The sequence below is a fragment of the Oncorhynchus mykiss genome, chromosome 9 (assembly GCF_013265735.2).
Source record: "Oncorhynchus mykiss isolate Arlee chromosome 9, USDA_OmykA_1.1, whole genome shotgun sequence".
In the NCBI taxonomy this organism is placed as follows: Eukaryota; Metazoa; Chordata; class Actinopteri; order Salmoniformes; family Salmonidae; genus Oncorhynchus; species Oncorhynchus mykiss.
Window position 1 is genome coordinate 70,750,088 of NC_048573.1, and position 25,361 is coordinate 70,775,448.

The window sequence follows — 25,361 nt, forward strand, 5'->3', positions numbered from 1 at the left end:
GTGGAGCAGGTTGAGAGCTTCAAGTACGTTGGTGTCCACATCACCAACAAACTATCATCGTCCAAACACACCAAGACAGTCGTGAAGAGGGCACGACAATACCTATTCCCCCTCAAAACACTGAAAAGATTTGGCATGGGTCCTCAGAAAGTTCTACAGCTGCACCATCAAGAGCATCACATCCTAGTATGGCAACTGCCCAGCCTCCAACCACTACAGAGGGTAGTGTGTACAGTCCAGTACATCACTGGGGCCAAGCTCTTACCATCCAGGACCTATTTATTTTTTACCTTTATTTAACTAGGCAAGTCAGATAAGAACAAATTCTTATTTTCAATGACGACCTAAGAACAGTGGGTTAACTGCCTTGTTCAGGGGCAGAACAACAGATTTTTTTACCTTGTCAGCTCAGGGATTCAATCTTGCAACCTTTTAGTTACTAGTCCAACGCTCTAACCACTAGGCTACCTACCACTATATACTGAGTGGTGTCAAAGGAAGGCCCTAAAAAATGCCAAAGACTCCAGCCACCCAAGTCATAGACTGTTCTCTCCGGAGCTCCAAGCCTCGGACCAAAAGGCTCCTAAACAGTTTCTTCCCTCATTTTTACCCTGCTGCTACTCGCTGTTTATTATCTTTGTATAGTCACTTTACCCCTACCTATATGTACATTATATCATTGGGTTGTTCTCTAACATTACCAACTTTCCTGAACCCGTTAGTGTTCTTGAATGACTCATTGGTGGAAACGGAAGTACCAGAATGCTAGGTTTTGTAGTCTTATCTAAACTCAAAGTACACAAACAACTTGGCTTCACTTTGGAACACATGGCAACGGTGCTACATGGAAATGAAAACAAAGTTTTGGTAACGTTAGCCAAGTACTTATCTTGAAAAATTACTTATACACTTGTTGGAAACGAATATGTTGCCTGTATTCAAGTTTGTTTGACAAAAAACGCTCATTTCGTTGTAGGAGTGGGGGCACTTTTAACATTCGGTCTTGTTTAGCTAGCTAGCTAACGCAACTAGCTAACGTTATAGCGATTTCCTGCTATTTGTTTTATTACCACTGCGTGTAGACTTAGTTAAATACTCAACTACCACATTTGCAGTGCCTGCTATAATTTGAGTTGCGAGACTCCGTAGGTAGTTAAGGATACGTGTCAAGGGATTTATATATGAAATGTAGCAGACACTTTTATCCAACGCGAATTACAGTCATGCGTGCACGCATGGGTGGTCTCGGGAATCGAACCCACCACGTTGCATGCGCCATGCTCTACCAACTGAGCTTACAGAGGGTGACAAATATACAGTCGTCTCTGCAGCCAACCATTGTACTATAAATAGAGAGAACAAGGAAATGTTTTGTAGGTTATAGCTAAGTTTTCCCTTGCATTAGGATGATGAATTTCCTATATTTACTTTATTCATTAACGTGTCTAATAGACTGTCCTCTGTACCTCCAACTAGGTGCCTTGGTTGAAGATGGATGCAGTTCCCTGCAGTTGGAACAAAACAAGAGTTCAGGAGTCGTTTGCTCGGACTAAGCCTGCATCAGACGCGCTAACAAAGCTGGCAAAACTTGTGGCACAAAAGCAAGAGAGTAAAAACCAAAACCAACTACTGCCTGATGTGTGCCCGTGTGTGTGTGCAGAGTGCGGTCAGGGATTCTCTGACATGGCTGAGTTACTGCACCACCAGCAGGGAGAACATGCCTTACCTAAGCGTCACCGATGCCTTTCCTGTGGCAAGGAGTTCTCTCTCCTATCCTCTTTGCAGTTGCACAAGTGTATTCATGATGCAGCCCCTTGTCAGGTCTGTTGTGGTAAACCTCAGCTAGATGCTCCATGCAATGCATGCAAGGCTTCAACCTCAGACTCTCAGAGTGTCCAGGATAAGTCCCTTCATCACCAGTCCCACCATCATGATAGCAGATCATATGCCTGTGCTCCGTGTGGTAAAGGCTTTAGCCAAAAGCAAGCGCTGCTTCACCATCAGCAGGCTGGCTGTAGTAAATCTGCCTCACGAACTGCAAAGGTTGTCAGCCCTCCCGCTGACTCTCCCTCGCCTGAATCTGCCCTGTCTGACTCTTCTCCCCCTGACTCTCCCCCCTCGGACTCTCCTTCCCCTGATGCCACTAGTGCTCCAGTTCCTGACAGGCCAAACCAATGCCCACTTTGCTCCAAGAGCTTTCGCTCAGGGGCTGGCCTTGCCTGCCATCAGCGATCCTCACACCAGAAGGAGTGGAGTATCTCTAAGTATCTCCCGCCAAAAGGAGGCACAAATGGGGTAAATAGAAAATCCAAGCAGAAGAGTCAACTCCTCTCCTGTCGTTCCTGTGACAGGGTCTTCCCAAGCACTGCCAAGCTGTACTTGCACAGACAAGAATCCCACAGCAGAGAGAAGGATATCAGAAGAGATCCAAGGCCGCTGATTAGCAAGCGGAGGAAAAGAGAGACTTACCCATGTGACGTTTGTGGTAAAGTGTTCTTGCACCATTTGTCACTTAAAGCACACGTCAAGAATCATAGTCGAGAACCACCAAGCCATGTTCAGCAGGTTGGGAAAGCAGCCAAGGAGCCCAAGTTAGCTGAGAAGATGCCAAAAAAGACTAAAAGCAACCTATCACGGAAGATGAGAGGAACTTTGGTCAAGGTTAGCAGAGGGAGACCAAAGAAAATTCCCATGAAAGAGGAAGAGGGAGAGTTTCCTTGCCCGTCTTGTGCTGAGGTGTTTTCTTTGCAGTCTGCCCTGAAGGAGCATGAGGAGCTGCATCAGCCTACAGGGAGTATGAGACACTGCAGCGTGTGCAATCAGGGCATGAGTATCTCTAAGAAGCCTCGGGCCAAGCTTCGGAGGGCCTACCATTGTGTGCCCTGCCTGAAGGCTTTTGTAACACTGGACACTTTCTTACAACACTGCCAAAATCACCTCGTTGTCAGTGGCGATGAGGAGAGGAGCTATTCAGACACTGATGGCAAAATCTGAGATGATGTACTCTTCATTTTTTTTAACAAGCTGTACTGAGTTCCCAAGAGAATATTATGTGTACATGTACATTTTAAAGTGTGAAATATTTAGACCTCTCGCCAGAATAGCTGTTTGGATGTAACTCATGTCAACATGCCATTCCAGTTGCAACAATACATTGAAACAACAAAAATGTGTGTGTTGTCTGATACCTTTTGTGACTGACCAACAATGGTACACTGGAAGCGCTGAAGACACAATCTTCCTAGGCCTATATCCTCGTCATGTTAATTCTTGATTTCTACATTTTTATATCCCATCGCAAATCAGATCCAACCATCCATTTGTTGATTTGGTTTAAATGAAATTAATATACGGCAAGACCTAATTTAGCATGTTGCTGGAGCATTAAAATATATTACTTTTTAATCTTTATAAACAACCCGATTCAACTTCCAACAAATCTGGGTTGCAATATTAACTGCACTGTTACAAATAACATGGCCTAAGATGTGGTTTCAGAAAGCTTTTAAATAAAGTATTTTCTTATGTAACATAGCAGTTGGAATGGACAGTGACATAGTGTACTATAATATTGACAGGTTTTGATTTGATGACTCAAATGAAGACCATATTTCCATTTAATGTGATTTTTTTTCAACTCTTTATGGCATTGTACTTGTAAGTGTGACACTGGTTTAGCATCAATTTCATGATTATTTACCTGTGTGTGTGTGTGTGTGTGTGAGAGAGAGAGATATGCATACTCATGGAGCCACTAAAGGCTGTCTAACAATGTGACATAACAGGTTCATTTTCTCTGGAAGAAGCTTTGTCTTGGATATTATTATGCAAAACAAGCAGTGATAGCAACCTTCCTGCAATTGTTTGTTAGCAATTGGTGTACCAGGTTATCCATTTTCTGCTGTTTTGTAAAAAAAAAAATTAAATATAATAAAATCTTAAAAGAATGTCAAATGTTATTTTTAAAAAGGATTTTAGGTTTCAACTTAGGAAAGTGCCTTTGTATCCGAGTTAGCAAACTTTTCTTAGAACATACCTCATTAAAAATATTCTCCCATGAAAAATGTTTTGTGTTTACTCCATTCGTGTAGTTACAGAATTCAACATGGCAAGACACTTGTAAGGAATATGTTCTTAATGTTTTGTACACCGTGTGTATACGAAGAGAAAAAGCAAGCTGCAATTACATCTAGTCAGTAGGCGGCGATGTGCCCATTTATGTTAAAGGAAGTCTGCATGACTGTTTCCGGTTCTGCTTGTTGCGCATTCTTTCCGCTTTTTCACGAACTGAAGGAAACACTACAAAAAGAAACATGAGTAAAGCACACCCACCAGAGTTGAAAAAGTGAGTTCCTTTTTTAATAAACATTTGGTATACGATCATATTTCAATTACATTTGCTTTATTGGCATGACGTAGCAATGTACATATTGCCAATATTACCGTATTTCACGGTCCATTGTAGATCATGTGCCTAGCAAGCTAACATGATTAGCTACGCGCTAGCCAACAAAGCTACCGATAATCGGTAACGTTAGCTAGCTGCTGTTGTGCGGCTAGTCAAATTGCTAGCTAACTTAATGAATGAAAATGTCAGCTAGTTAAACCATGCAAACATTTACATTGAATATCGTTTAAAAAAAAATAATGTTTTACAAACGAAAGTGTTTTTTTAATGGATGGGATCCTCTGTTTTTGGTTTATTAATCTTGTGGCAGTCTAGTTCTGGCCCATTGCCGACGCTCTGCGCTCAGTCGCATTAAAAGGAGTCCCCCCCCCACATGTGGGTTAGTGTCCGTCTTCATGTTCAATAGTGGTTGGAAATATTATGGATATACTGACAAGATACATGTCTCTCCGTCCATCCTTCCTTTGAATTGGTGGATACAGTATTGTAAGCTTATTTTGAATGTTCGTGTTGTTGACGTGAACCCGCCTGTATTCAATGGAAAGACGATATGATATTAGCCTCAAACCCTTTAATATGCATAGCCATCTCGAGGAAACTCTGCTATAAAGTGTTGTTTTTTTTCTTCTCAAAGTTGCCAGGATGTCACGTGTCCTACTGATATCAGTACACTCGTAATAATTTAAGCCTATACAAAAAATACAAAAACCCCTTGTTTGGTGGGCGAAAAACCGCCACCTCCTGGAGGGAGACAGATTTCCACCGAATTGGGCCGCTCTTCCTCAGGTGGTGGTGAGGAGTCAACCCAGGGGGCCAGGGTTCTGGTCTAAAAGCACGGTTTCGACTGCTCCTACAGTTTTTTTGTTTTGTTTTCGTTACTGCAGTTTAACTGAAGCCCGACCCAGAAAGACAATTTTCATACACAGTCAAATTTGAAATGTCCTATTAAGACACGTTAGTCATCACCTTTGTGCACAAAACATCCATAAAATTATTTTAAATGTAGCTGAGGCCAAAGATATTTACATTTTATATTCATCCAATGTAGGGCTGGATGATACACATTGTGTGACGATAGAAAAACGTCTTATCGTTTCATATTATGCTGTATAATTTATTTTGTGTCACAAATCACTCTTTACGGCAATATTTTTAGTCAATTGGATAACGCTTTGCACAAACAAACGCGGAGGAGAGTGAACGTGACACAGAGCACGGAGACCGTATCTAAAAAAGGGGCAACTTCGGTCGCGTGGACGTGGTTTGGGTATGAAAAGTCTGACACGGACCAGAAAACTGTCCTCTACAAAATATGCAGCAGACCGGTCCTGACAACAGACTCAAACACCACTAACCTCTTTTACCACCAACGCAAGAATCATGTGAAACAGAACGGAAAGAGTCTACGGATGAGACCCAAAAAAGTACAGTCGGGTGCTCAAAACAAACCCCTGACTCAGACGTTGCAACAGGCTTTTGTCCTCGTCACACCATATGGCAAAGAACCATGAAGATGGAAGGAGAGAACAGCTGCAGTTACAACTTACATCTGTAAAGACATGGCCCCAATTTACACGGTCGGGAAACGGGTGTTTCGTGAGTTGGTGCTAACACTCAACCCAAAGTACCACATGCAAATTGATATGTACACGTATTAATGCCAAAATAACATGCAAAACAGGCAAGCCTCCAAAAAATGTAATGTAATGAAACAGGCTGGGAGCAGGCCTCGAACCCTCGACCTTCTAGCCCGAAGTCCAGCTCGCTGTCGACTGTGCCCCAAAATCATGATCAAGCGGCAGAGCCCAGGTTCGTTATATATTAGTATTTTAGGCCTATATTTATTTTTGTTTGCAACTATAGTTGAAGTGTTTTCTATTTACTTTTTTAGATTTTATACGTTAATATTTTAGATTTTGTTACATGCTTAATTGAACATTTGCACAGGTTCTAAATAAAATATGAGTAAGTACCTTTTTATCTGTTGAGTAATTCAAAATGTAATAAGAAATAGGCCTTTACATGTGGTCATTTTATATAAACTATTTATTCATTGAATTTACAGAAAATGTGCAATATCGTGATATGCATGGTTATCGGGATATGAGATAATGGCCATATCGCCCAGCCCTAATCCAATATATGTTTTTGGATGACGTGATGACGCTACTTCCTGTGCACATGGAGTGCTAGTGTGCATGTAATTTTGGTCCATATAACCCGGATGTAACCCGGATATAGACGGTTCATGAATCGGCGTATGCGAACGTGAGTTACCTTGAAAACAACGGGCGGACATCTTGGACGCAGTCTCCAGTTCTTATTGTACTTCAGGTTTCGGCAGCGACTTCACCACTCATTTATTTTGGGAGAGGCTACACGGACACGCCTGGTGCCCAAATGGATAACTTAATGTTGCTCAGCTGAGAGTCAAGTGTGGAGACGAATGGATTCAGTTCAGTCACTGGTCCTGGTGAGCCCTTCCCAGCTAGCTAGTTTATGCTGGCAACAACAGCAGCATGGCACTAGTAAAATAAAGTGTTTATTTTGATGGGTAAGGGCGGGGGGAAAACATGTCGTATTGGTCACCATCTGGATTTGGTCCCATCTCCAATTTGTTTCCTCCCACTTGATTCGATTTGTAGTAGGATAACAGCCTACACGATAAATAACTTGTGCTTTAGCTGTCACCCTGGCCTGCTATTGGCTACTTCCCTCTCTTTACTGCCAGACAGCAGTCGGCAAGCAGGCCAAAGGTCACTGTGCCCAGTGTTCTTGTGTTGCCGGCTTGAAACACAAACTCCCCATTGAGAAGTGTAGACTGTTTCACAGTGACAGGTGGTTTCTACCAACATTACATTTATTGTAGTCATTTTCACTGAAAATGTACAACTACAACATTAACGTTTCACGTTACATGTTTGTAATAAAAAATAATAATAATAATTACTCAGATAAACTGAAAGATTCTGAACGCTCAAATCAAACAGACGTTTCAATTTCTTGCTAAAGTTTCTATCCACAAGCATATTAATTTGACCTTTATTTAAAAAGGCAAGTCGGTTAAGAACAAATTCTTATTTTCAATGACGGCCTAGGAACAGTGGGTTAACTGCCTGTTCAGGGGCAGAACGACAGTACCTTGTCAGCTTGGGGGTTTGAACCTTTCGGGTTACTAGTCCAATGCTTTAACCTCTAGGCTACCTTGCCTGTTACCTATGTTTGCCAACACAGCCAGACACAGTTTTGTACCCTTAACTTTTTTTTAAATTGACTTGTCATATTTGGTGATCAAATCAGACTATTAATATAGTGAGTAATCTAGGAAAGCCAGGAGTTAATTGACACGAGAAAACTCGAGAAAATAGCAACTCTACAGAGCGCAATGACCTATAATGAATGGCTAAATGTCTTCCGGGGGCAAAGGGTCCATGGAGCTCCTCCTCACCACTCACAAAAACATGTTGGTCACGTGGTTCCGGAACTGAGGCTAAAACATGTTGGTCACGTGGTTCCGGAACTGAGGCTAAAACATCTCTTTCCGCAGCTATGGTTCCGGAACTGAGACTAAAACATGTTGGTCACGTGGTTCCAAACGCTGAATAGGTATAACAATCTCCGGGGTGAAGCATTAATTCAAAAGATAAGAAATCACTTTTTTTATTTTTTAAAGTTATATGAAAGAAAAGTCAAGACTGTGTACCTACCAGAGTTAGTTGGCAAACAAACTAATCATCCAATACAGCATTGCTGTCGGTTTCGTCCAATCACAGAGCAGATACAAGTCACGTGATCGCTAACAGATCACATGACTTGTATCTGCTCTGTGATTGGACGATAGTAACCACAAGGCTCATGGTTAGTGTACATTTTGGTGCTCTTTGAGATGGAAACCAACGTATTTTTACCAACACAGAGGCTGATGGGCTCTACATCAACATATTAATTGTTTTGCGATCTCTGTAGAAAATAGAAAGTACTGCATCTCAGTGCTAGAGGCATCACTACAGGCCCTGGTTTGATCCCGGGCTGTATCACAACCGGCCGTGATCGGGAGCACAATTGGCCCAGCGTCGTCCATGTTAGGGGAGGGTTTGGCTGGGGGAAGGCCATCATAAGAATTTGATCTTCACTGACTTGCCTAGTTCAATAAAGGTTCAATTTTAAAAAATGACCATGCAGCTTGTTGTGTAAATCAGACGTATGCGCGTGGACCAGAGCTAGTCTGGCACACTCACACATAGCCAAACCCTCTCTGGTATGGCCATACAGTTTGTGGTGTAACTATCTTTATTAGCAAATAATAATAACATATTTTCTGCTAATTTCAGGTTCATGGACAAGAAGCTTTCTCGTGAGTACTGATTCTGAATATCGATGGTTCTGCCGAGTTGAATTGACAAACTATGAATTATCTCTTTGCATGCAAAGCCAACCAAGGCTTTGATTACATGAATTGACAAACCCAATTTACAATGTCTTAGCCATATGAAATAGAAAGTGTCTCCAATTTGGCTTGCCTCATTATTACTGTTGTTGAAATGTTGTCCACGGGTGTAATCATTAGTCCAAACGGAGAGTTTCTAGCGGACAAATTCTGATATGTCCTTCCCTGTTCACTTCGCTAGCGTTTTTATGAAACTTTTTGGAACAGAAGCTGTGAAATTAATGCACCCCGGGTCTTCAGAGTTCTACATCTTGTTCCTCAGTGAAGCTGAACGGTGGCAGGCAGGTCCAAGGAGTCCTGCGAGGTTTTGACCCCTTCATGAACTTGGTGATGGATGATTGCTTGGAGATGGCCCCTGGGGGAATACAGAACACCATAGGCATGGTGGTCAGTACCAACGGCGTTGTCAACTACATTTACACACTACCTCTGGGGACAGACACATTTTGATTTTATTCATCAATGTCACCACACTTTTTTTTATGCGTGTAAATCATTTTTTTTTTGTTCTTGTTTACTTTCTGTAGGTAATCAGAGGAAACAGCATCATCATGTTGGAGGCACTTGAGAGAGTATGAGGGCGGGGATGACAGAACTGCTTGAAAGAAGTGGAATAATGGCCATTACACTTTTTATGTAATTTCCTTTTTTCCTGTTGATAGATTATGTATTTGATACGTTTAGACAGATATTTCAGTTGGAAATGTTTTAATTTTGAAATCTTGTGAATAAACTGGGTATTTTGTTTTTATTTTTGCGCAAATGTGTTTTTTTTACCTCTACATGTTTCAAGCACTTGATGGATTACATTTAATGTCAAATTATAGTTAGGTGATAACATACAATATAGATATATCTATTCAAACATTGAGGGCTATTATCCCTAATAAATTCATGTTACTGACTGCCCCAATTTCTCACCTTTCTTTACACACGTGACTACAATTAATGGACACGGGTTGATTTCTCAACAGTCAACACAAGGGGTCGCCGTATCACTTCACACTGGCTTTCTATGGTAGAGAAAGGACTTTTATTTTGACGGGTTGATCACGTTTGTGTTGATTACGCAGAGCCGGTCTCTACCATTGGTTGCACAGTGTATTGAGGGTATGTGGAAAGTAGGAATGTCGGAGGAGGTTGGAAAAGCGTTACACGCGGTGGTAGACAGGGTAAATCAAGCGGCGGCTCGTCGCCCCAAGGTAAGTCAAGTTGGGAAGAACCCGTATCTACTTTAGAGTCGTGCGAAATTGTCATCTTTAAAAGCGGGGGTGGACCAGTTGTATGTCAGGCAAACGTTACACCATAAAATGCACATTGCATTTTGATATCACCTAATTAGCTAACAAACTTAGCGCTTTCCTATCGCATGGCCCGTGAAGCCAACTCTTTAAACCACCTCTACCACGCGGAGGGTTGTACACGATCTACTAGCTGCTGCTGCAGTGATTATTCCACTTTGTTGTTAACGTCAATGTTTCGTAAGTATTGCAAAACATTTATTCGATCAACTTCCGTGCACACCTGTTTAGTAATTGAATTAACGTTTGTAATGGTTCAATCGACACCATCCCACTACAATTGAACTAGCCTATGATAGTGAGCGCTCGATCTGCACCAAAGACAGTTATGTAGAGATCCAAAAATTGCTTCTCCAAATAGAAATCCCCGATGACACTTGTAGGCGATGTCGTGGTGACGTTGGCCATCTAATCTCATGCGTAGATTCACGTCATTGGGTCATAACGGTTGTATCGCGCCGAACTGCGCATGTGTAGGCCGTCAACTCAAAGGCACCCCTTTCGATCTTTTGTAAAGTTGATGTTGATTTGAAGTTGTTTTTGACGGGAAAAAATCACTTTCACGAGGTTGGAGTTAATAACATGTTCAACTACATCATTTAAGATATTGGCTCGAATCTAGGTTGTCTTTTTAGATTTCGAGAAAATTAACTAAGGAATAATTGTTCACTTCTTATTGACTTGGCCTGGTAAATTTGGTATGTTTCGCAAGCGTTCCCGGAAGTGTTGCGGTGTTACGCCTCTGGGTTTAGAAACGGCACCATCGTCTAGGGTTGATTTTCCCAGCCGGTAGGTAATACCAGAGAGGAAGAGATGCCCAACTCGACGGAACATCTATCTCCATCCAGCAGGTGGCGCTTTTTTGTTGTTTAGCCCACCAAGCAAGGACTTTCTGTGTAGAGGTCAATGACCACGTTACATGCACACCAATATCCCGTTATTCGGGATACTCAAGTATTCTGTTTTTGACTTGACACATATAAACATATCACGTTTACAATAACCCCAAAAAGCTTGTATCCCGGTTATGAGAAACTCGGATAAGATACCGTGGCATGCAAACATCTTACCACATTTACTGCTGTGTTTCGCAGGCGGTCTGATACGGCTCAGTTTAACATCATGGGTGTTTAGAAATTTTTTTCTTCGTCTGATTGTCAAACAAATCACTTTGTAGGCTACACGTGCGCATACACCATAATTCCATAATGTATTTTGTTGGTACTCCGTACATCACCGTATAGGCTTCTGGCTACATTCAACCCTAATTTAGGCCACTTTCAATTTATAATTTCAGACATTTGGTAGGCTATATTATAATTGGTAGGCCATTTTTACATGTATCTTGTCTTCTGTCATAACTTGTTGCCCCAGAAGACTAAATAAAGTAGTGCTCACCAGAATAATATCTTGCATTGATATAATTAATGCATTAGGAACCGGGGAGAACGCAAAAACACTGGGAAGATTGATCCTGTGGAAAATGTCCAAATGTTATCAGTTTGACCGGTTTTAAGGAAATGAAAAGTTGAGAAAATGATAAAACACGTTTCTGATAAGACTTCAGTTCGTTTTGAGTACATATTTTGTGGTTGAAATACTGTCTGCTTGCATAAGAGTCAAAGATAACACTACACCGAATTCGCATTTTCTCAAGAGATGCTGAAAGTAATAAATCATAATTCTCCACTCTCTTCCTGAGACAAAATGAACATTTTGTTGTATAATTTTACTGCAAGAAATGCATCATTCTGCAGGAGTTAGGATACATGTGAAAGGTCATAGATCTAAAGACTGTGTCCATATTTAAATTACTATTTCATTTAACCCATATTAGGAATATTCTGTTTAGTCACGGATAAAGGGATACTCGTGAGCGGGATATGAAAGGTGCATCTAAATATCTTATCCCAAATAAGACCTTAAGCGGGATATTAGCTGCTATCTGGGAATACTGTGCGCACGTAAACTCATTCATTTGAACTCGGAGGTCCCGAGTTTCCGACATTAACGCAGCGTTATGAAATATTGATTTAATTTTATATTTGATAAACAATACAGAACATACACATACAAACGACAGCTACATCACACCTGACCAGACCCACTAGCCTCCACCCCCATCTCCAGCGCCCGCATCATTTTCCTCCACATGGCCTGAAACTGCACCATTTGGTTTCTCGCCGTAGCCCACGCACTTCAAATATTTAAATAATAAATCATATTTTTCCATTGTGTTAAAGATGAGCGATGAGAAGAGAATCGTCCAACCCATCGGATATCTCACTAATAATTTGAGTTCATTTGAACTAATTTCTGACACGACTAACGCGACATAATATCCAACTGCGTGGACAGACGCAGACAACCATTTCCGATTTTAATGACATCTTGTAAGGAAATTCCAGCAGGCTAAAATAAGTGCATTTGGACAGTATATCTGGGTAGTGTTGTAAACGTTGCCACCGCAAACCCTAATGCCTAACCTTGACCACACTGCTAACCCTAATGCCTAACCTTAACTACAACCACACTGCTAACCCTAATGCCTAACCTTGAGCACACTGCTAACCCTAATGCCTAACCTTAACTACAACCACACTGCTAACCCTAATGCCTAACCTTGACCACACTGCTAACCCTAATGCCTAACCTTAACTACAACCACACTGCTAACCCTAATGCCTAACCTTGACCTCACTGCTAACCCTAATGCCTAACCTTGACCTCACTGCTAACCCTAATGCCTAACCTTGACCACACTGCTAACCCTAATGCCTAACCTTAACTACAACCACACTGCTAACCCTAATGCCTAACCTTGACCTCACTGCTAACCCTAATGCCTAACCTTAACCACACCGCTAACCCTAATGCCTAACCTTGACCACACTGCTAACCCTAATGCCTAACCTTGACCTCACTGCTAACCCTAATGCCTAACCTTGACCTCACTGCTAACCCTAATGCCTAACCTTAACTACAACCACACTACTAACCCTAATGCCTAACCTTGACCTCACTGCTAACCCTAATACCTAACCTTGACCACACTGCTAACCCTAATGCCAGCGAGCACAATTCTTCATTGTCTACACCATCTATTTCTCTTCGTTCCATATTGTGCCCCCAGTATGCCCTCCTGAAGGAGCACCAGATATGTACTGGACTGTCCTGAAGTAGTTTATCAAGATGTGACTATCCCTTTGTCTATGATGATGTCATCCACACATCCATTCATTTATTCACCATGTATTATATTGCTCTTCTTTTTCCTCTGCTCTCCCATTCAAGACGTTGCCTGCGGTGCCGCCCCGCCTGGTAGCCGTAAGTAAGACCAAACCACCTGACATGGTGATCGAGGCGTACCGAAAAGGGCATCGCAATTTTGGTGAAAACTATGTGAGTATTTGTATTGGACATGTTAAACATAACTTTTATTGCTAGTGTTACGACATTGGTGTTTTTTTTTAACTTTTTAATTTGACTTTTAGGTGAATGAACTTGTGGATAAAGCATCAAATCCTCAGGTTGGTTTGAAGTCACATTATTCTTCATCTCATGACATGTCTATCCGACATTCGTTAAAAATATTTATTTATGTCCTAATGTAGATTTTAGAATCATGCCCAGAAATCGAGTGGCATTTTATTGGCCATTTACAGAAGAATAATGTCAACAAACTTTTGGGTAAGTAACATCTTGTGAAACATGTTATGTTTTGTGTTTTCATATTTGTAATAGTGTAGTGTTCTGCTCAGGTGCACCAAAGGCCTCTATATTTAACGCTTTCAACATCAACTTGCATGTCTCCTAAAACCCGTCAATCTACTCACACTTTTATTAAAACTAATAAAAAAAAAAAAAAGCTGATAAGTTTCATCTTTCGACCTCAAAATCTTTGTCAAGCTTTGAACACATGTCCATAGAAACCTTTAGTAGAGCCGACAGATCTTAATTCTACTCACACACATCCCATAGGTGTACCAAACCTGTTCATGGTGGAGACGGTGGACTCAGCCAAGTTGGCCGACAAGGTGAACAGCTCCTGGCAGAGGTTAAGAGCAGCTAGTACGCAGAAGTTAAAGATCATGGTTCAGATCAACACCAGTGGGGAGGAAAGTAAGTGTACACACACACACACACAGGTTGGATTTTATTGATGGCTCATGAACTGGAGGCATTTGTTGAGATGGCTCATGTACTGGAGGCATTTGTTGAGATGGCTCATGTACTGGAAACATGTAAGGCAGCTCTGCAGAGAGGCTAACCCTAATGCCTAACCACAACCTCACTGCTAACCCTAATGCCTGACCACAACCTCACTGCTAACCCTAATGCCTGACCACAACCTCACTGCTAACCCTAATGCCTGACCACAACCACACTGCTAACCCTAATGCCTAACCACGACCTCACTGCTAACCCTAATGCCTAACCACAACCACAGTGCTAACCCTAATGCCTAACCTTGACCACACTGCTAACCCTAATGCCTAACCACAACCACAGTGCTAACCCTAATGCCTGACCACAACCACAGTGCTAACCTTAATGCCTAACCACAACCACACTGCTAACCCTAATGCCCGACCACAAGCACAGTGCTAACCCTAATGCCCGACCACAAGCACACTGCTAACCCTAATGCCCGACCACAAGCACACTGCTAACCCTAATGCCCGACCACAAGCACACTGCTAACCCTAATGCCCGACCACAACCACACTGCTAACCCTAATGCCTGACCACAACCACACTGCTAACCCTAATGCTCAACCCTAATCTCACTGCTAACCCTAATGCCTAACCACAACCTCACTGCTAACCCTAATGCCTAACCACGACCACACTGCTAACCCTAATGCCTAACCCTAACCTCACTGCTAACCCTAATGCCTAACCACAACCTCACTGCTAACCCTAATGCCTAACCTTGACCACACTGCTAACCCTAATGCCTAACCTTAACTACAACCACACTGCTAACCCTAATGCCTAACCTTGAGCACACTGCTAACCCTAATGCCTAACCTTAACCACACCGCTAACCCTAATGCCTAACCTTGACCACACTGCTAACCCTAATGCCTAACCACGACCACACTGCTAACCCTAATGCCTAACCACGACCACACTGCTAACCCTAATGCCTAACCACGACCACACTGCTAACCCTAATGCCTAACCACGACCACACTGCTAACCCTAATGCCTAACCACGACCACACTGCTAACCCTAATGCCTAACCACGACCTCACTGCTAACCCTAATGCCTAACCACAACCTCACTGCTAACCCTAATGCCTAACCACAACCTCACTGCTAACCCTAATGCCTAACCACAACCTCACTGCTAACCCTAATGCCTAACCACAACCTCACTGCCAACCCTAATGCCTGACCACAACCTCACTGCAAACCCTAATGCCTAACCACGACCTCACTGCTAACCCTAATGCCTAACCACGACCACACTGCTAACCCTAATGCCTAACCACGACCACACTGCTAACCCTAATGCCTGACCTTAAAGGGGAATGGAAACACCAGGATTTAGAACGTCAGCTAACCCTAATGCCTGACCTTAAAGGGGAACGGAAACACACCAGGATTTAGAACGTCAGCTAACTGTAACTGTAAATCTCCATATTGACATTGTTGCATCACTGACAGGAGAGAAGATTTTGGAACTCCCCAAAATGTCTGAATTTACAGAGTAGCTCCGAGACTGAGAATGAGTTCATAACAGAGAATTAAATCACTTTAGTTAGGGAGCCAATAAAACTACTGAAGCCGTTCATGTTTGAGCCAATCGTTGCGCCAGATCAGAGTTTGTTCTCGTAGCAGTAACAACACAACAACACATGCCCCCTGAAACACCTCAGCTAGAGGGTTGCCTAGGCAAACACAAACTGGTGTGAGTGGGGATGCTGCCAGATAATGGCTAGAGTATGAGTGTGTGTGTTGTAGAGAAATGGTGGCGATACAGCACAAAATCCCACTGTATTCCATCTAGGTCAGAGGTTCCTGTCAGTCTGTCTGGATGGTGATGTATTACATCCTGTCAGTCTGTCTGGATGGTGATGTATTACATCCTGTCAGTCTGTCTGTCTGGATGGTGATGTATTACATCCTGTCTGTCTGTCTGGATGGTGATGTATTACATCCTGTCTGTCTGTCTGGATGGTGATGTATTACATCCTGTCTGTCTGTCTGGATGGTGATGTATTACATCCTGTCTGTCTGTCTGGATGGTGATGTATTACATCCTGTCAGTCTGTCTGGATGGTGATGTATTACATCCTGTCAGTCAGTCTGGATGGTGATGTATTACATCCTGTCAGTCTGTCTGGATGGTGATGTATTACATCCTGTCAGTCTGTCTGGATGGTGATGTATTACATCCTGTCAGTCTGTCTGGATGGTGATGTATTACATCCTGTCAGTCTGTCTGGATGGTGATGTATTACATCCTGTCAGTCTGTCTGGATGGTGATGTATTACATCCTGTCAGTCTGTCTGGATGGTGATGTATTACATCCTGTCAGTCTGTCTGTCTGGATGGTGATGTATTACATCCTGTCAGTCTGTCTGTCTGGATGGTGATGTATTACATCCTGTCAGTCTGTCTGTCTGGATGGTGATGTATTACATCCTGTCAGTCTGTCTGTCTGGATGGTGATGTATTACATCCTGTCAGTCTGTCTGGATGGTGATGTATTACATCCTGTCAGTCTGTCTGGATGGTGATGTATTACATTCTGTCTGGATGGTGATGTATTACATCCTGTCAGTCTGGATGGATGGTGATATATTACATCCTGTCTGTCTGTCTGGATGGTGATGTATTACATCCTGTCAGTCTGTCTGGATGGTGATGTATTACATCCTGTCAGTCTGGATGGATGGTGATGTATTACATCCTGTCTGTCTGTCTGGATGGTGATGTATTACATCCTGTCTGTCTGTCTGGATGGTGATGTATTACATCCTGTCAGTCTGTCTGGATGGTGATGTATTACATCCTGTCAGTCTGTCTGGATGGTGATGTATTACATCCTGTCAGTCTGGATGGATGGTGATGTATTACATCCTGTCTGTCTGTCTGGATGGTGATGTATTACATCCTGTCAGTCAGTCTGGATGGTTATGTATTACATCCTGCCAGTCTGTCTGGATGGTTATGTATTACATCCTGCCAGTCTGTCTGGATGGTGATGTATTACATCCTGTCAGTCTGTCTGGATGGTGATGTATTACATCCTGTCAGTCTGTCTGGATGGTGATGTATTACATCCTGTCAGTCTGTCTGGATGGTGATGTATTACATCCTGTCTGTCTGTCTGGATGGTGATGTATTACATCCTGTCTGTCTGTCTGGATGGTGATGTATTACATCCTGTCAGTCAGTCTGGATGGTGATGTATTACATCCTGTCAGTCTGTCTGGATGGTGATGTATGTATTGGACGTGTCATTAATCCTTATGAAGGACCTCCTGGTAGGAGAGGTTACTCAACCAGTCACCAGCAGCCGATATGCCAGTTAAATAATTGGTGAAATTTAGCTTGATTATAAATATAAGGTTAATATCAGTAGTAGGTAGGTGCTCAATATATATAATCCGTATCCTATAAAGATGTTTATTATCAGCGCTGTTTGGCGCTATGATAACACGTTTACCTTTTAAATTAGACAACCGGAGTTCGAATCGCAGACAGATTCACGAAATCTCATTCTAACCAATAATGGGACGTGCTCATTATACACTGCTCAAAAAAAATAAAGGGAACACTTAAACAACACAATGTAACTCCAAGTCAATCACACTTCTGTGAAATCAAGCTGTCCACTTAGGAAGCAACACTGATTGACAATAAATGTCACATGCTGTTGTGCAAATGGAATAGACAACAGGTGGAAATTATAGGCAATTAGCAAGACACCCCCAATAAAGGAGTGGTTCTGCAGGTGGTGACCACAGACCACTTCTCAGTTCCTATGCTTCCTGGCTGATGTTTTGGTCACTTTTGAATGCTGGCGGTGCTTTCACTCTAGTGGTAGCATGAGACGGAGTCTACAACCCACACAAGTGGCTCAGGTAGTGCAGCTCATCCAGGATGCCACATCAATGCGAGCTGTGGCAAGAATGTTTGCTGTGTCTGTCAGCGTAGTGTCCAGAGCATGGAGGCGCTACCAGGATACAGGCCAGTACATCAGGAGACGTGGAGGAGGCCGTAGGAGGGCAACAACCCAGCAGCAGGACCGCTACCTCCGCCTTTGTGCAAGGAGGAGCAGGAGGAGCACTGCCAGAGCCCTGCAAAATGACCTCCAGCAGGCCACAAATGTGCATGTGTCTGCTCAAACGGTCAGAAACAGACTCTATGAGGGTGGTATGAGGGCCCGACGTCCACAGGTGGGGGTTGTGCTTACAGCCCAACACCGTGCAGGACGTTTGGCATTTGCCAGAGAACACCAAGATTGGCAAATTCGCCACTGGCGCCCTGTGCTCTTCACAGATGAAAGCAGGTTCACACTGAGCACATGTGACAGACGTGACAGAGTCTGGAGACACCGTGGAGAACGTTCTGCTGCCTGCAACATCCTCCAGCATGACCGGTTTGGCGGTGGGTCAGTCATGGTGTGGGGTGGCATTTCTTTGGGGGGCCGCACAGCCCTCCATGTGCTCGCCAGAGGTAGCCTGACTGCCATTAGGCACCGAGATCAGATCCTCAGACCCCTTGTGAGACCATATGCTGGTGTGGTTGGCCCTGGGTTCCTCCTAATGCAAGACAATGCTAGACCTCATGTGGCTGGATTGTGTCAGCAGTTCCTGCAAGAGGAAGGCATTGATGCTATGGACTGGCTCGCCCGTTCCCCAGACCTGAATCCAATTGAGCACATCTGGGACATCATGTCTCACTCCATCCACCAACGGCACTTTGCACCACAGACTGTCAAATCAAATCAAATGTTATTTGTCACATACACATGGTTAGCAGATGTTAATGCGAGTGTAGCGAAATGCTTGTGCTTCTAGTTCCGACAATGCAGTAATAACCAACAAGTAATCTAGCTAACAATTCCAAAACTACTACCTTAGACACAAGTGTAAGGGGATAAAGAATATGTACATAAAGATATATGAATGAGTGATGTACAGAGCGGCATAGGCAAGATACAGTAGATGGTATTGAGTGCAGTATATACATATGAGATGAGTATGTAAACAAAGTGGCATAGTTAGTGGCTAGTGATACATGTATTACATAAAGATGCAGTAGATGATATAGAGTACAGTATATACATATACATATGAGATGAATAATGTAGGGTATGTAAACATTATATTAGGTAGCATTGTTTAAAGTGGCTAGTGATATATTTACATCATTTCCCATCAATTCCCATTATTAAAGTGGCTGGAGTTGAGTCAGTGTCAGTGTGTTGGCAGCAGCCACTCAATGTTAGTGGTGGCTGTTTAACAGTCTGATGGCCTTGAGATAGAAGCTGTTTTTCAGTCTCTCGGTCCCAGCTTTGATGTACCTGTACTGACCTCGCCTTCTGGATGATAGCGGGGTGAACAGGCAGTGGCTCTGGTGGTTGTTGTCCTTGATGATCTTTATGGCCTTCCTGTGACATCGGGTGGTGTAGGTGTCCTGGAGGGCAGGTAGTTTGCCCCCGGTGATGCGTTGTGCAGACCTCACTACCCTCTGGAGAGCCTTACGGTTGTGGGCGGAGCAGTTGCCGTACCAGGCGGTGATACAGCCCGACAGGATGCTCTCGATTGTGCATCTGTAGAAGTTTGTGAGTGCTTTTGGTGACAAGCCGAATTTCTTCAGCCTCCTGAGGTTGAAGAGGCGCTGCTGCGCCTTCTTCACGATGCTGTCTGTGTGAGTGGACCAATTCAGTTTCTCTGTGATGTGTACGCCGAGGAACTTAAAACTTACTACCCTCTCCACTACTGTTCCATCGATGTGGATAGGGGGGTGTTCCCTTTGCTGTTTCCTGAAGTCCACAATCATCTCCTTAGTTTTGTTGACGTTGAGTGTGAGGTTATTTTCCTGAGTCCACAGTCTCCGAGGGCTTTTCACCTCCTCCCTGTAGGCCGTCTCGTCGTTGTTGGTAATCAAGCCTACCACTGTTGTGTCGTCCGCAAACTTGATGATTGAGTTGGAGGCGTGCGTGGCCACGCAGTCGTGGGTGAACAGGGAGTACAGGAGAGGGCTCAGAACGCACCCTTGTGGGGCCCCAGTGTTGAGGATCAGCGGGGTGGAAATGTTGTTGCCTACCCTCACCACCTGGGGGCGGCTCGTCAGGAAGTCCAGTACCCAGTTGCACAGGGCGGGGTCGAGACCCAGGGTCTCGAGCTTGATGACGAGCTTGGAGGGCACTATGGTGTTAAATGCCGAGCTGTAGTCGATGAACAGCATTCTCACATAGGTATTCCTCTTGTCCAGATGGGTTAGGGCAGTGTGCAGTGTGGTTGAGATTGCATCGTCTGTGGACCTATTTGGGCGGTAAGCAAATTGGAGTGGGTCTAGGGTGTCAGGTAGGGTGGAGGTGATATGGTCCTTGACTAGTCTCTCAAAGCACTTCATGATGACAGAAGTGAGTGCTACGGGGCGGTAGTCGTTTAGCTCAGTTACCTTAGCTTTCTTGGGAACAGGAACAATGGTGGCCCTCTTGAAGCATGTGGGAACAGCAGACTGGGATAGGGATTGATTGAATATGTCCGTAAACACACCGGCCAGCTGGTCTGCGCATGCTCTGAGGGCGCGGCTGGGCGCGGCTGTCCAGGAGTTGGCGGATGCTTTAGTCCAGGTCTGGGAGGAGATCCCTCAGGAGACCATCCGCCACCTCATCAGGAGCATGCCCAGGCGTTGTAGGGAGATCATACAGGCACGTGGAGGCCACACACACTACTGAGCCTCATTTTGACTTGTTTTAAGGACATTACATCAAAGTTGGATCAGCCTGTAGTGTGGTTTTCCACTTTAATTTTGAGTGTGACTCCAAATCCAGACCTCCATGGGTTGATAAATTATCAATGGAAATCAAATTTGTGTGATTTTGTTGTCAGCACATTCAACTATGTAAAGAAAAAAGTATTTAAGAATATTTCATTCATTCAGATCTAGGATGTGTTATTTTAGTGTTCCCTTTTATTTTTTTGAGCAGTGTAAATACATAGTGATTTCATTTCGGTATCAGACTAACTTTTCTTCTGATTGTGTTTGCAGAGTATACAGGCTGGCAGTTTATCGCCAGGTCACCCTGTGGGCACGAGGGAGAATTAGAAGGGGTGTACGGCATTTCATCCCCGCACGTATCGTTTCTTCCAAAAGGCGCATAATAGCCAGAAGCAAAGGCCTTGAATAGAACCAGTTCATTTAGTACATGTAGCCTAACCTGAGACAGAGACATAATGCCTGCGCCTTATGTAAAAATAGTATTAGTTAGCTTGTCCACTATAACAACAGGTTCAAGCGTAACCAGATAAACTGGCTTTGAAGATAAAAACGACTTTCAGTGCGCACTAATCCCTGTGTCCCTTTCGCTAGATTAGTGACTTCAACTAGCTTTGGCTGCCATCTATTGGAAAGGAATGGTAACTACACTGGGCAGCTAGTTGTCAAAGTAGACTTTAATAATATATACCATTTAGCAGACGTCTTTATCCAAAGCGAACTGGGTACATGGTAGTGGCAACAGATCATAGAAACAGGATTACAATGTTGATGTCATGGATGGTCAGTCATTCTATCTATAACTCTGTCTATACATTTGAGAGCGGTTATATTTCTCCAGCCCCATCCCTCAGCTTTTTATCAAAAGAGGAGCAGGGAGACACTTTGTAATTGTTTTTACTACTACAGATTAAATACGCAACAACATATGTTACAGATACTATAAGCATGTCCCATCACTCAGACAGTGAATATCCAGCACAGCAAACAATCAATCAAATGTATTTTACAAAAGCCCTTTTTACATTAATATACTAACCACAAGGTCTCCCGAGTGGTGCAGTGGTCTACGGCACTGCATCGCAGTGGGTTTGAGCCCAGGCTCTGTCGAAACCGGGAGGCCCATGGGGCAGCGCACAATTGGCCCAGCGTCGTCTGGGTTAGGGAGGGTTTGGCCGGTAGGGATATCCTCGTCTCATCGCGCACTAGCGACTCCTGTGGCGGGCCGAGCGCATTGCACGCTGACACGGTCGCCAGGTGTGAGGTGTTCCCTCCGACACATTGGCTGGCTTCCGGGTTGGATGGGAATTGTGTCAAGAAGCAGTGCGGTTGGTTGGGTTGTGTTTCGGAGGACGCATGGCTCTCAACATTCGCCTCCCCTGAGTCCGTATGGGAGTTGCAGCGATGAGACAAGACTGTAACTACTACCAATTGGATACCATGAAATTGGGGGGGAGGGGTGAAAAAAAATAAAAAATAAACTACTAACCACAGTGGTTATAGATGGTGTAAGAGTTCAACACCTCAGGAGCAAATGTCAGTTGGCTTTTCATAGCTGAGCATTCATAGGCTGAGAGAGAGAGTCGAAACAACAGAACCGGGACATGGTAGCACGTCCACTCCGATTTCCTTTATGGATGGGCGTATCTTTTCAATTCGCTGTTGAACGGCCGGCTCCTTCTCCATTTTCAGAACACCTTCGCACTGTGATTGTGATTCTGAGCTCTCAGGTTCATACAGCAGGTTATGGTCTTCACTGATCTCCGTCTGTGGCCTATCGGGGCAGGATTCGGCTGTATACTGATGGTTGTGAGCTCAATCTATCTGGACCCCGAGGTCTTTAGTGATGGTCCCGGTGGACCCTCTTCTCCACCGCAGCACAGGAACACTCTGGTACCCAGGGGTCAGTTCGGCATGCTGCACTAACCGTTCCTTCCTGTTGGTAGAAAGAAATGAAGGCGTCTATTAGGCTCTAGTTATATTCAAGAATCACTGCATATACTTGGAAATAAACAATAGCCTTTAGAAATAACATAGATTTGCCATGAACCACCTCTGCTTACTGCACAGTCTCCTCCAGGATGAAAACATGTTCAGGGATGAAGATGGCATCCTGAAAACAAACAAATGTTTTGTGAAGACAAGTAAACCCTCATATATCAGTTGGCGTTAACAAGCTTCCTGTGTTGTATGCTTTGTCAACACACACAGCAAATACAGGGACATCTAACGCTGGCCTAGTCAACAACAGTTTGCGATGTTGATGAATGGTTGGTCGGTAACCTCTACACCATAATCCTCCATTTCAAATGGAGGCGCAAGCAGAGGGCTTCAACGTAGGCATTATGACTCCTTTCCATTCGGAAACTCCCGGTTGCCGCATCGAACGTGCCCTTCATCGCGAAGTCTGCCTCCGCAAAGTACTGTCTGCAGATCCTGCTTGCTCGATCTGGCACGTCCTTCCTCTTCAGGACATGGAGCCACTTCTTCAAAAGTTGTGGTTCCTTGGGCAGCCGATGGTAGTTTACCGAGGGATTGTTGTTGTTGTTGAGCCAATTCATACAGCCTGGCGCTATACAGTTCATATTTGAATTACTACTTGGTGTTGCCATCTTCGTTGTCCGCACCTAACCTCTCTCTCTCTTCGATTAATTCTCTGCGTGAAAACTCAATACCAGACAATTAGCTGGTTCCTGCCTGTGACGCGCTGACCATTGCTCAAATAAACCTTGTCGGCAATCAAAATACTAAATATAAGAGATGTTTTTATGTTAAATGAACATGTTTAGTATTAGTGGTTTGAGTACATCTCTTTGTTTTAGATGTACTTCCTAAAGTGTTTCCATTCCCCTTTTTAAATTAAGACCAAAAAGCAAATGTTTGTTTTCGCATGTATATATATATTTGTTTACCATATAGCCAATTGCAACTGGCCCATCTAGAGGAACCCGCTCAGTTTTTCCTCCTGGCTAAGACTCATGACAATAAACGTCAACCTGCCTGCCTGCCAGACAGACACACTAACTACCGTTCTATGTCGCCTCTAGGTAAACATGGACTGCCTCCTGGTGAGACAGTGAACACAGTGAAACACATTTTATCCAAATGCTCTGCCCTACACTTCTCTGGACTCATGACCATTGGTCGCTATGGCTACGACCTAGCTGATGGCCCTAACCCAGATTTTCAGGTATTTGTCTTTTCTGATTACCCTGACCTGCCTAGTTAAATAAATTAAAAAATATATATATTTTATGTTAAGGCTTTTGGTAAAGATCTATAAATGTGTGTTAAGTCTGTTGTGCATCACCAACCAGGCTTTGCTGAGTCGGCGACAGGAAGTGTGTGCCAGTCTACAGCTGCCCCTTGAGGATGTAGAACTTAGTATGGGCATGTCCACTGACTTCGAACACGCGGTAAGTTCCACTGTCTCAGCCTTCTTAATGGCTAATACAATGTGTTCTTAACATATTGATTTAGCTACCCATTACTACTCGAATGCTCATGCTGTTTGTATAAATTATACCCTTCTGAGGTATTCTTTTTCATTTCCCTCCTTTAGATTGAGGTGGGTTCAACCAACGTGCGAGTTGGTAGTACTATTTTTGGTAATAGGGATTATCCCAACACTCCCACTCCCAGTCCAGAGAGAAAGTCAAAGGTGCCGACAGAAGAAGCAGCTAAGAAGATGGAGCGTCTCACTGTGACAGAACAGTGATGTTTCTCCTTCCTACACTCACAACAGGCTGAAAAGGAATTCAGTATTTTATGAGAATTAACTGGGGGAAAAATGTCTTTGGTTGATGTAGATTTTCAATTCATTTCTACGGAGCCCATTCATTTGAGCGTTTTTGGAAGGAATTCGATCTTCAAGTTGACGTTACAAACTGAGATTTTTAAACCACTTCTCACATCAGGCATAGATTCTAATTACCCAATTGATGATGTAGGATATAAGAAGCTATAGCTCACATCTCGATCTTGTGCCAACCCTAGATTCAATAGATACCGTTTAACACGATAACATAATACAGTATATCGATCATTCAGAGAGTCAAGCAGAGATGGAGTTTATATCTAGCAAATGTTTTGATAATTAATATACTGAACTCTTCACTGTTTTGAATATCCCAGTGATTGGGAATCTTACATAGTAAAATGTCCTATTTTTCTGGCAAAATACTTGTGATTTAATAAACATACCCCCCCCCTTTATGATGGATGGTATTGTG

The 25,361-nt window shown here is 43.5% G+C and overlaps 3 protein-coding genes across 4 annotated transcripts; all 3 read left to right on the forward strand.

Moving 5' to 3' along the window:
- Window positions 1-750: 750 nt before the first annotated feature.
- LOC118966110 (zinc finger protein 84-like) lies at window positions 751-4,064 on the forward strand. The gene is made up of 2 exons (XM_036988896.1): window positions 751-867; window positions 1,477-4,064. The coding sequence occupies exons 1-2, from the start codon at window positions 763-765 to the stop codon at window positions 2,992-2,994; spliced, it is 1,623 nt and encodes a 540-aa protein (XP_036844791.1). The 5' UTR covers window positions 751-762; the 3' UTR covers window positions 2,995-4,064.
- Window positions 4,065-4,207: 143 nt separating this feature from the next.
- Window positions 4,208-9,606, forward strand: LOC110532786 (small nuclear ribonucleoprotein G). Its single transcript, XM_021616931.2, has 4 exons — window positions 4,208-4,345; window positions 8,740-8,762; window positions 9,118-9,242; window positions 9,383-9,606. The coding sequence occupies exons 1-4, from the start codon at window positions 4,314-4,316 to the stop codon at window positions 9,431-9,433; spliced, it is 231 nt and encodes a 76-aa protein (XP_021472606.1). The 5' UTR covers window positions 4,208-4,313; the 3' UTR covers window positions 9,434-9,606.
- Window positions 9,607-9,899: 293 nt separating this feature from the next.
- On the forward strand, window positions 9,900-25,349 carry LOC110532785 (pyridoxal phosphate homeostasis protein). 2 transcript variants are annotated; one of them, XM_021616930.2, is made up of 8 exons: window positions 9,900-10,057; window positions 13,451-13,558; window positions 13,651-13,686; window positions 13,771-13,846; window positions 14,138-14,278; window positions 24,177-24,319; window positions 24,447-24,545; window positions 24,692-25,349. In XM_021616930.2, exons 1-8 carry the CDS (start codon window positions 9,968-9,970, stop codon window positions 24,845-24,847), a joined length of 849 nt encoding a protein of 282 aa, XP_021472605.2. In that variant the 5' UTR covers window positions 9,900-9,967; the 3' UTR covers window positions 24,848-25,349. The 2 variants fall into 2 exon arrangements, with proteins under 2 accessions (XP_021472605.2, XP_036844793.1); XM_036988898.1 differs by lacking the exon at window positions 9,900-10,057 and adding an exon at window positions 10,136-10,336.
- Window positions 25,350-25,361: the final 12 nt, after the last annotated feature.